Consider the following 13,202-nt stretch of genomic DNA (forward strand, 5'->3'; position numbering starts at 1 on the left):
TTTTTTAGTTTTACTCTGTAAAGTCAAAGACTTGTAAATGGTTAATGTTCATTTAACTTTCAACAAAATGTTGCCAGTAAAAACATAAATTTAAATCTACGGTAAGTTACCGGCAACCCAGCTGCAATTTCTACAGAATTTGTTTACAGTTCCGCCACTAGAGGGCGTTTGAAATTAAAATATTTTATTATGGTTGAATCTATTTTTCAAGTTTCCTAAACTCTTTAACTTTAGTGTAGTTGTAAAAACTCAAAAAATATTTACTGTTAACTTAAATCTATGATAGATGTTGAATGAACTCAAAAATAATAATAAGCTAAACTTCTTGGCACATTTTGAGGTACTTTCCATTATAAGTTAGTTATACTGTTTGGGTTTACAGTTGGCTTGCAAAACCAAGTTGTTTTACCTCATGCTGCATATTATGTTAAGTTACAATGTAAAAAAATTGCTGTATTTATGCAGCTGGTTGCCAGTAACTTACTGTAAAAGATAAAGACTAAAAATGTTTCATGTTCATTTAACTTTGAACAAACTTTTGCCAGTGAATAACATAAATGTAAAATCTACAGTAAGTTACTGGCAGCTAGCCAGTAATGCCCAGTTGTAATTTCTACAGACATTTTTACAGTGTAATATTAAACAATGTTAAGCTTTTCAACTTAAAATTTGTTAGCTAATCTTTCACTTTTTACATTTTATATTAATTATTTATCAAGACATTTAAAAAATGTAATTGCATCAAACAAAAAGGTCTGCTCTTATCCTGAAGTACATTTTTATATAATATATTACTTCACCATCTGAAAATGGCTACACTGTAAAAAAATCTGTAGAAATTACAATGTTATTGCAGCTGGGTTGCCGGTAATTTACCGTAGATTTAAATTTATGTTGTTTGCTGACAGGAGTTTGTTCAAAGTTAAATAAATTTTAAATATTAACAATTCTTCACTTTACAGAATAAAACTATACAATAACAGCCTCATGCAAAGCATTCTGGGAACCAGAAATCATCATCAATCTTTTTCTGTTTTTTGCTTTTGTTTCCCAGCATGTTTTGCTTGATGCTATTTTTTTACTCTTTAAAGACAAAGACTTGGAAATGTTTACATTTCATTTAACTTTAAACAAAATGTTGCCAGTAAAAAACATACATTTAAATCTACGGTAAGTTAACACCAATTTCTACGGATTTTTTTTTACAGTGTACTTTCATTCTCCAGAGAATTGTAGCATGTCTAACCTAAGCCGTTTGTTTACTCACATCTCCAAGTGTTGTCGTATCTGTTCTCAATAACATCTTTTTGCCTCACTCGTTTTTGACAGGCATTCAGCCAGATGAATGTGTAAACAGATGGGAAGGGCAGGAGCTGAGAGGCGGTCTAAGGTGAGAGGCTTGAGTTTCACGAGCTTCCGAAGTGTTATAATGGAGCCTTTGAGTTCACTGATCAGTCAGAGAGATTGGCTGTGAGGGAAACTTATCAGATCTTTAATTCCAAGCACTTTCTAAAGCATGAACGCGCATCCTCTGGACGCGCAGGTGCCGCTTTGTTTCCTGAACTTGAACTTTCAAGTACTTTTCTAGTGCGTGATTTGCATTGTTCGACATGGAGGAGCTGAAAGCACCCGTACGGTTTTTTCACAAGTCTTCCTTCAGCATCAGCAGCCTTCTGCTCCGACACGAGCGGGTGATGAGCGACCGTGGCGGCGCGCCGGGCGCACCGCGCGTCCGGGCCGCAAAGACGCCAACCCGCTCCCATCAGTCGGGTGGAGATAATGGAAAATATTCCGATTTAGGTGCCACTCCAGAGCTTAATAAAACGACCCGATGCGATCCAAAGGAAAATGGACAAACGGAGCCCAAGAGTGTTGGAGAGACCGGGTGTGAAGTAGTAGCAAATGAAAAGGACAAGAAGAACAAACCCGAAAAACCCCCGTTTAGTTACAACGCGCTTATCATGATGGCCATCCGCCAGTCCCCGGAGCGACGGCTCACCCTCAACGGCATCTATGAGTTCATTATGAGTAACTTCCCGTACTACCGAGAGAACAGACAGGGCTGGCAAAACTCCATCCGACACAACCTGAGCCTCAACAAGTGCTTCGTGAAGGTCCCGAGACATTACGACGACCCGGGAAAGGGTAACTACTGGATGCTGGACCCCTCCAGTGATGATGTGTTTATAGGCGGAACAACGGGTAAACTCAGGCGCCGGTCAACAGCTGCGTCCCGGGCCAAACTGGCCATGAAGAGAGGCGCGCGGCTGTCCTCCACCACGGCCACGGGTTTGGCGTTTGCAGGCTCGTTTTATTGGCCCGTTTCGCCCTTTATGACCCTCCAGCATCCTCACCCTAACCCATCATCAACACCTTACATTGGAGCTCACCAGAACAATTACGCAGGCTCTGTTTTGTCTCAGAGTGCGCATCACTATAGCACAGGTGCTGAAAGACTTCTGCAGTCGGGTCAAGAGGCTGCTTATTATGGGATGGGCGGTGAACACCGCCGGCACCATCACCAGATGAAATCCACTTTCACAGCATCTGCCTCTGTCCCTCTGTCTCTCTCTTCTCCGCGCTCTTTTAATTTACTCTCCAATCAGTCCAGTTACTTTTACTCTCATCAGGTGCCTCATGCGCCTGGACTTTCCACGTGGCCGCAGGACGAATCTTTTCTCGCTAAAACATCTCCTTCTGGACAATTTATCAGCGGGAATGATTACATTGCAGGACTATGCACAGACATTCCCAATTATTTCCCGCATTTTAACACTGCCAGCTCCCTGTACTGAATAGTTTGATAGTTTGCTTAGCCTGTAAATAGGCAATCAGCTATCAAAATATGAATTTATAGCTTAATTTATAGACCAGCGGTTTAGCATTATTTTATTCATCATGGGTTGAAACAACTCCTAATTTTTTTAAGTGAATATATGCAGTATCAGCTAGACAATTTGCATTAAATGTTCTTTTGTAATGTTTTTTTCTATATTATACTTATTATTATTATTATAAACAAACATGCTCAGTCAAGATTTTTATCCATGAATTAATTTCTTGAGGGCCAATTTTTTGCCGTTTTGTTTTACAGTGTCAAATATTCGTTTAGTATAAATCAATTCTACAAAACCAGCTGACAAAACCAGACTTAAAATCTTCCAGATCTAGCCAATGGAAAACAGTCATTGTTTTTTTCCGACCATATGTCTCCGTTGATGATGAATATATGGGCAGCTGAGTTGGATAAGATGTAATAATGAAAAAATAACTGCATGAGTCTTTTTCAGATGCTTTTCCATGTGTCAGGTGTCTTCATAACCTTCTGCATTTATAGTCATTCACTTAATCTGTATAAATAATGGTCAAAGGACTACAAAACACTATTTAATAAGAAAATAATTTCTTTCCAGAGCCTTCAGAACATAGTCGGCAATTTTTGCATTGACATGTATTCAATAAAAATGAAATAAATGTTTTGAAGAGAAACTTTTGCTTCATTTATTGTTTTATTTTTATGTGGCATTATAATACAACATACACAATACGTTTTTAGATATTAAATTCAAAATATGCTAAAGTTTCAAATATAAAATACAATTTATTTATTTAACATCTTAATCTACATGTTTTTGTTTGTTTATTGATTTTTACAATTTTCTTTAATAAAAATAGAGCACAATTGATGTAAGGCTACACAAATTTTTTATACTTATGTCTGAAAATTTTAAAAATGAAAAGTTGGTTCAACTTAACTCCTTCAGACCTTATTTTTTAATTGTTTAATCAGTGTGCCTTATTTTGATTGGTTGATCAGCATTTTTATTGGTTTGAACCACAAAACATGTGATGTCCATTCCAGTGGATGCAGAGTCTAGCTTTAAAAGGTTACTTCAATTAGTAACACCTAAAAAGTGATTTTACCTAAAGTGAAACTAAGTTGAATTAACTTACATTTTTAAGTTAATCCAACTTTTCACTTTTTACATGTATTTGGAAAATGCTTTTATCCAGAGCGACTTCACAGTGCATGCAGTCCATGCACTGTAAAATTTTTAAAAATTTTGTTGAATCAACTCGGATTTACAAGTCATTTCAACTTACTATTATTTATCTTGACTAGAGATGAGTTGTTTTAACTACAGGTGAGTTGTTATAACTTATAAATTTAAGTTGACTTTTCTCAACTATATTTCATAAGTTGTGACAACTAATTTCTGTTGACCTGACTTCTAAATCTGAGTTGATTTTACTAAGAATTTTAAGGCAGCAAAGTTTTTTTACAGTGTGTGTGTTCCTTGGGAATTATACCCACAACCTTTTTGCCGCTTACACAATGCTCTAGTGACCTATATAGCAAAACATAAATATCAAACATATTATTCATCTTTATTATTCAAGTCACTATTTGCTTGAAAGTTTAAAATGTCCATGCATAACAGGAGTAACGCCATTGCATACCAGAGTGCATATTTGTACAGACCCAAGTAAACTGAAATGTAATCTAATCAACCTTAAAAAGAAGTGTTTATTTGTGCTCAAGTTTAGCTTCAGTCTACAGATATAAAAATGCAATGCTTTTCTCTATTGTCTCCATCTCTCTCTCTCTCTCTCTCTCTCTCTCTCACACACACACACACACACACACACACACACACACACACACACACACACACACACACACAATGTCTGACGCTCCCTAGAGTCCGATCACAACCTCGGCTCAGTAATGAAGTGCATCTCCTTTTTCAAATGGCCGAGGAGCAGAGAGATAAAAAGAGACGATAGGGGGAAGTCAGAGAGAAAGAGAGAGAATTTAACCACAGCAAGCTAGAAATAAAAATCACTTTCATCAGATTTCACCACTTCAAATAGACACAAGTGGTTTTTCACATTTGAACAAGTTGCGGTAATTGAGTAAGCTAGATTAAAATTGTTGCCCTTGAACCAAGGAAACCCATGACTGGGTACAGATCTCACCCCGCAAAATAATTGATCTGCGAGCAGACCTTATGTGCCCTCATCATTCTCAACACTCAAACATTATTTGCTGTCTCAAAAAAAGTTAACTATATAAATAAAGAGTTTCCTAAAAAATAATAAACAAAGTTAAGAGTCCTTTAGGAACAACTCAAATATAAATCTTATGTTTAAAAATGTTACTATATACATACACTTACTACAGTATGCACATTTTTTGTAGGCATATGCATAAAAACCTGCATGACCTGTCCTATATATATATATATATATATATATATATATATATATATATATATATATATATATATATATATATACTGGCTAAAACTTTAGGGTAACTTTACTGAAATGTTCATCATTATCTTTAAAACATTTTGATTTGAAGGCATATTCAAACAGTGAATTTAACATTTTATTTATTTATGTTTTTTAGTCACAACACAATCCTTGAAGTTACATCACTGTTATTCTATTTCCTTTTTTGTTCTTTATAAATAACAGTACCCAAACTTTTGATCTGGAGTTTTCAGAGACCATTATGTAGCTTACATTAAAGTGACACCATGTAATTTTTCAACCTTCATAATACATTTTCAAGACCCTTGTGATAGTACATCGACTTTAAATAGGTTGAATGACATGTCTACCATAGCCTGACGGGGTCTGTATCACTTTTACTCGTATTTTAAAACTTAGGGTTTGTGGTAGTAACCAGAGCACAAAAAAAACTACAAAATTCGACTGCTTTACGGCATACGTCACTTCCTCCACACAATTTGTTTTTAACATGAATTTTGCTGGAGGCTACTTAAGGAGTGTAGAGAGCAGTTTCTATTATGTGACTCTGTGGCACAGTCTTTAGTGTCACGAACCTATGACACGGGCGACCCGGGTTCGATTCCCCTTAAAGGCAATTTTTTATATAAACTGTTGATTCATACATAAATGCGATGTTCTTTATAAATTACGGCGATTATATTGCATATAGTTCCCTGTATTCAGATGCTGTGTTCACGTATTTACCTTTCTTTTTACTGTGTCTATGATATTTACATTACAATCCAGGATGCTATAGCACTCAAACTTGCTCACAGTGTAAAACCAAACCCTATTCATTCACCAATCAGATCCGAGCGTTTCTCTCTTCTCTCTTCCTCATTTGCTGCGTTCCGCTGTCACTCGCGTGACGTATTACAAAGCGGCAGACCTAAACGCATCGGTTTACTTGGATTTGGAGCGATTTTCACACAAAAAAGAGGAATAACGAGCGCCATTGCGGAAAATCCTGGTGGCGAGGGAGAGAGAGAGGATGCAACAATATTTGTTTGGAAAAAGGCAAGGAAATACGTCTGATCGTTTCTGAATTGGAAGGCTGCAGCCTCCAGAGGTCAAATATGCAGGCTGCACACGTCATCAAGCCTGGGTTATTAAGGTAAACCAGGGCCGGAGTGGGACTCATTTTCAGCCCTGGAGTTTCATGCCTTAGACCAGCCCACTTTAGTTCACGACTGACTATTAAAATAATATCTTTAAACCCTCAGTAGTATAAGTCTGCAGTAGTGCACTGTTCTCTGCAGCCTTGCAATTCACTGTATTTTTCAAATATATAATTTCATATTCCGTGCAAATGCAGTAAACAATTATAATTTTTGCCATAATCATGCAGCCCTACCATAAGACCATAATATTACTAAAGTAAACTTATTCAAAAACTAAAGGAAACAAATGTGTTTGTGTTTTCCTCTATATTTCTATTTCTAAAAAATGGTGAGTCTTGAGATTAACTGTTGGGTTGATAACGTTTGGAAACCCCTGATATACAATACACAAGCAAGATTTATCAAGTATGCATTGGAAACAAATGGAAATAATCTGTATCTTTTTTTAGAACTTAGATCATGTCTATTGCTAAATAACGTAGGCCTACATTGTGTTAAAAAAAAGAAAACATCATGGATATACTTTTGAAACTACTTTTTTAAAATAAACTAATGAGTTTTGCATCAAATAGATTTTTGTTCCTCTTGCAATAAACGATGAATAATGACTATTCATAGAGAATTCATCTAAGACTTGGATAAAAAATACGTTTTGTAAATTCTTTTCCTTTTAGAGGCCAGCCCGTTTGTATTAAGATGCGCTCAAGTTTATTTAAAATATAATAGACGCGCGGCCGGACGCGCTCAAGTTTATTAAAAATATAGACGCGCGGCCGGCAAGCGCACTCAAAAGACGCGCTCAAGTTTATTTAAAATATAATAGACGCGCGGCCGGCAAGCGCACTCAAAAGACGCGCTCAAGTTTATTTAAAATATAATAGACGCGCGGCCGGCAAGCGCACTCAAAAGACGCGCTCAAGTTTATTTAAAATATAATAGACGTGCGGCCGGCAAGCGCACTCAAAAGACGCGCTCAAGTTAATTTAAATATAGACGCGCGGCCGGCAAGCGCACTCAATATAGACGCGTCTGAAACAAAACTCGTGTTCAAGTAAGCGCTTTGAAAACCAGAAGACAGCGGCACGTGCGTTTTAGATGTCAATGAACCCTAATGCAAGAATTCTTCCAATAAGTGGTCGGGACTCGGCGAGGACATCTCTCACCCGCAAATACGCGTCATCCCGGTGGCATGACAACACCGGCCCTCGTGGCCAAAAAAAACAGACCGGCCCACCGGGAATCCTCCCGGTTCTCCCTATGGCCAATCCGGGCCTGAGGTAAACTGAGCATTACATTCGCAAGTCATAAGCATACTGCAACAATTTACGATTAACTAAGTATAATAGTCAACTTTGTAATTGTTAATATTGTGAAATAAGACAGTCTTGATGACGTATTAGAAATACGACATCCGGAGGCTGCAACCTTCAGATTGAGAAATGGCTTCTGCCACGACGAGTTCCTCATCAGAAAGTTGTAACATGACTGCGTTTCTCACTGTTGTCTCAAAATGTTGATCTTTTAGCATTTTAAATGTTTAGTTTTTAGTTTAGTTTTAAGGTTGGCCAGTTCCTTTCCTTTGCGACAGTGCTGCGGCGCTTGTGGTCTCTAGGGGCGCTAGAAGTGAAAAATACGTGTCTAGCACCCCCTAGTGGCCAAAAGTTTCATGGTGTCCCTTTAAACATTAACCGCAAAAACAGAAACGCTCAGTTGCAGCTAGACAGTAATATCACTGTGACTACCCATAACACCTGATACAAATAAACTACAGTATTACAGTTTTTCTCAATTGCTAAAACACTAAAACACATTGGCTGAACAAAGTTCTCAGTTGCCTGAACTCATTTATCTAATTGTGCAGTCTGTTGTCAATACCTTAAACCATTTCACATCATAAAACACAATTTGCAGATTTCACTTAGACTTTTTAGCAAAACTCCAAACACATACTCATTCTCAAAACACAATCTGCACTCAAATGCACATGTCATGCATATTGCTAAACACAAGCGGCAACAATCAAATACAAATGTCATCACACATGTCATTTATTAAACACAACAACTCAAAATGGATTTAACCTGTTTCAAATGATGTGACACAACCAATATAAGCCAGTTCACTGTTGTATACAGTAGTACAGTGCATTTTAGGCTGTATACTGTAAAATTAACAAATTGTATGGCCCTGAACATTGTGCTTTCCTTTTGTTACTGTACTGACTGTACTGTTTTACAGTATCACAGAAACAAATGACAAGTTTGTGGGACGCAGGGTACAGTACTGTAAAAATAGGGGTAAAAAACCTTAGATCATCTCTCAAAAGTACATTTTTTCATCAGTGAACATGTCAATCCCATCAAAATGTCAAGTCTGTGTGTCATTGTTCATGAACAAGACAGTCAAAATGTTGCCCTGTTGTCAATATACCAAATGTACACAATTATATGTGTCAGTATTTTTTGATGTAAACTGTGGATGACCTTTTTTTCTGTAAACAATTTACACAAATTGTGATTTTGAAAAAAAAATTACAGTACAAATAAAAATTACAAAAAATTACAAAAAAAATCAGGATTCACTTGACAGGAATTTATTGATTCAGTTCACATTTACAAAAAAAAAACCCCATAGAAAACATGCTTCATGCTTACAGTAACAGATTATGACACATATGATCAACAATTTTGCATGACTTGCACAATGAACTAATTCCTAAATTTTTGAGGTGTAACACTATTCAACAGAAACCAGTATAATGTATTTTTATGAAAATTAAATTGAAATTGCAAACATCAGACATTTTTACATAATCATCTGCTTGATTGTATCAAAGCATTTGCAATTTGTCCAAAACAATGAGAGTTACACTGTAAAAATGTAAAAATGTACTCCCTGAGAACTATATGTTTTGAACCATGTGTTTTCTATTTTTTGGTGTAGTGTTTACTCACTGTTTGATAGTGTATATCATTTTAATCACTTTGTTTATGAATTGAGAGCAGTGTTTGATTTTGAACACAGGTAAAACTGTTTTGAGAGCAGTATTTGATTTTACACACAGGTAAAACTGTTTTGAGAACAGTGGTTAATTTTGCACACAGGTAAAACTGTTTTGAGAACAGTGGTTAATTTTGCACACAGGTAAAACTGTTTTGGGGCAAAAGTTTCATTTTGCAAGAGAAGTCAGAGGTTTTGCAAATAGTGCTTGAAGATGAGGTTTTGTGTTCAACGTTTTCAGAAAATGGAGCAATGTTTCAGAAATTGTGTTTTAGCAATTGAGAAAAACTGTAACATAAACCATACAGATGTTTTGAGATGCCACCCAAGACAAGCCTTTGGAGCCTTTCCCTTATCAGACAATGAGAGCTTTATTAGGCTGTTTCACCAGTTCAGGTCCTGTCTCACACATGCAGATGACTGCGTTCAATAGCCAAACACTGTTACCTTCAAGCACGAGTCAGTGTAACCTTAAAACTGTTGGCAAACTGCAGTCGGATGCAGGAGATAACCCAAATATTTACAGGATTGCGGAGTAATCACAAAATGAGTCTGTAGCTGGAAATGAAGAAAGAGTGAAAGAGATATACAGCACAAGTGAGAAGATGCCCAAAGGCTGTTGTAAGTTGATACTTTCTTCCTTTAATTTGTATAATAAATAACATCCCCTCTTTGACAGGCATAAATAACCATTCACTCACACCATGTTCATGCTGCAAAACAAGCAAGCAAGATATAAATCAACACTTTTCGAATATGTGCTTTTTCACATTATGTCCTGAGGCCAGAACAGTATAAGACCACACACACCCATGATGAACTGGTGAACTTCCTATTCAACTTCTATTACATAGACTATTATTTTATATTGTCTATATAAAGACATAAAGTTAATTAACAGATTAATAAATTAATAGCTTTTTCCCTGTTTTCTTTCAAACATAAAAAGACCTCCCTTTGAGTGAGGTTGTGTCATGTTTAGCAAACTTTTGGGGAAAAGTAGTCCCCAAAGCACAGCTAGGAAAACCCAGACTGACACATATTCTTATTCTTATAGTTTCAAAGGTCCCGTGTGACATGGCTTATAGGTGGGATCATGTTTATAAAGTCTGACAAACAATATAGGCTAAATAAAATAAAATAAAAAACATTAACATTTATGTGTGATAGTAAATGATGAACTAGACTTTCATGGGTATTCTTGAAGGATTTCATCAGATTTGTAGTCTATACAAAAACATTTACATTTATTCAGTTAGTCGATGTATTTATTCAAAACGACAAATGAGAAAGCATTTAACATCTTAAAATAGAGTTAGAAAGGATTAGCAACATAAAAGTCAGAAAGTATTAAAAATATTTATACATGGGTGATTCTCACGAAAACTTGGTTTTAAAAATGTCAAGCATGAAAATGTAAAAATTGCTTAAATTTACTTTTTTTCCCACCAGACATTGAAAAACAAAGTCTGGAGTAAATGGGAAACTTTTACTTATCATTTAACACTTTTTGTAACATAATTTTAAAAATTAGTCCTAAAAAAATCTCACCGCAACAGTCAGAAAACATCAACACTGACATATTTTCAAAATGACATGACAAACCTGAAAGAACATCATTTGGAGATTCTGCACATGCATTTAAAATCAATTATGCTTCTATTAATTAAATTAACATTTAATAAGCATCTGTTGCGGTAATGATCATCAAAATGTCGTGTAAGACAATATTTCAAATTAACTGTAAAAAAATGATCTTACCTGGTAGCCATCTTGAAGTAACTGGTCCATGTGCTTGGTCACTCAAAATCAAACTTTATTAAAATTCTGTATGTGTGCTTAAACTGTTCTCAAAAAGTGTTGCGGAGGATGAGAACATCAGGCATGGACACATCATTTTCCTAATTTTTCTTCATTATTATTATACATGAATATTCTGTAAATATTTTTTCTGTCATCTAAAGTAGTCTAGCAAAACATCCATTTATTTTTATTTTTTTAATATTTTTGTGTTAATTTGATTAAATTACAACATAACGCATGTTCAAACACAGCCGGACACATTGCGGTAATGAGAATTTCAGCAGAAAATGAGATAAAATTTCCAATTATAAATTCTTATGTTGAAATCACACATTGTGCAAGGTAGAAACACAGTATTGTGTTAATTCTGATGCTTTTTAATGTTACTTTATTACACATTTTAAAGCTAAAATCATAAGTGCCGTGGTGTTTCAATGGTTTCGTGAGAATCACCCATATATGTAAAACAGAGTTCGACTGTTTGACTAGTCAGGTAATTGTGATAAAGGTACAGACACATAGGTTTAAACAAGACCAGCTTAGATTTTGTTCTTTGGTTTCTGTTTGTAAGTAGTGTATAAGGCTTTAAAGATGCTTTGTGGAAGTTGAGAGGAAAACATGGGAGGTAGGAAGTGGGCTGGAGGGGTGAAAACATATAGTCTCATGTACCTGAAGCTCAGCGTGCATACCCTAACCGTAGTTAAGCTTTGTAAACCAATTCCACGGACATGATCTTCCAATCTCCACACTATAGGGTGCGATTATCCCCGGCAAACTCATCACCCTGTGAAATCACATGGGTGGGATTCTGGTCTGCGGGCGCCCGCCTGTCTCTAAGCAGTAAGCCAATCCCCTGGAGTCTTAGCGTCTCACAGACACACATCTTTGTACCTCACTATAACTCGCCCCATCATACAGCCGTCCTCCCTGTCAGTCACGACACATAACAAAGAGATGTCTGTTTGGTCTACAGACCTGACCTGCTGGCCCATGAATATCACCCCACACCATCCGAAGCGAACCTATAAGAGGCCAGGAGCATTCTTGTGTTATCTGTACATGAAATGCTTTAATAAAGGACACATCACTTGATCAAACTCAATTTCATGACAGCAAAACATTACAAAAGAGCTAAATATTTAAATCCTTAAAATACTGTAATATTGACTAAAGGTAAAAATGGGGAAAACAAAAATGGATTGTTTAAAATATTTTTTTGATATTTTTCAGGATAAGTTTATTTCAACACTTTCAGCCATAAACCATTTCTGTATTTGAAAACCATAGTTGGCAATAAAGTGACACTATATGGGGTAAATAAAAATCTGAAATATATTTTATGAACCTTACAGCAACATTAAAACAGTAAAAGCTAGAAATGTTTAAACAATTCATGAAACAGCAAAAATGAAATAAATAAATATTATTTAATACATTTTATTTTCAACGTTCCAACATGAAAACACATTACCCCAATGAATGTGTGCTTGACACCAGGGCTTGACAATTAACCTGGCTTTATATATTCATGTATTCATGTTATGAGCACTTTTGGCCCTGTACCAAAATTTTATCACTAGAAACACACCATTTACAGGGTGTATTTATTTTTATCTCTTTACAGTCTTCAACAGTAGACAGATTTAAAATCATGCACATATAGGCTATCACATAATTCTAATAAACACAATAGAAATGCACAATCAAAGGACAAGATTTCTGAAAATTTATCTCGTTATCTCGTTTTGGAACCAAACTCTTTATATCTATTTCATATTTTTACATTTTAATACTATAATAGTCTAGCTAAAGATACTATGAAATATTTATACTCGTAAAAGACAGTACAATATAGTTCCGAAATAAGAAAATAACATGTTTATAAATAAAACATAATTCCAAATAAATATTAATCATTAATTACATATTTATAATTGCTTTAATAATCGTTAGAAATTAACAAAAAACTTCAATGCA

General features: G+C 35.6%; 1 protein-coding gene across 1 annotated transcript; it reads left to right on the forward strand.

Annotated features, from left to right (window-relative positions):
- The first annotated feature begins 1,272 nt into the window (after positions 1–1,272).
- foxg1c (forkhead box G1c) lies at positions 1,273–3,489 on the forward strand. The gene has a single exon (XM_055174027.2). The coding sequence runs from the start codon at positions 1,611–1,613 to the stop codon at positions 2,793–2,795; it is 1,185 nt and encodes a 394-aa protein (XP_055030002.2). The 5' UTR covers positions 1,273–1,610; the 3' UTR covers positions 2,796–3,489.
- The last annotated feature ends 9,713 nt before the right edge of the window (positions 3,490–13,202 follow it).

This window comes from Misgurnus anguillicaudatus, chromosome 15 (assembly GCF_027580225.2).
Source record: "Misgurnus anguillicaudatus chromosome 15, ASM2758022v2, whole genome shotgun sequence".
Classification (NCBI taxonomy): domain Eukaryota; kingdom Metazoa; phylum Chordata; class Actinopteri; order Cypriniformes; family Cobitidae; genus Misgurnus; species Misgurnus anguillicaudatus.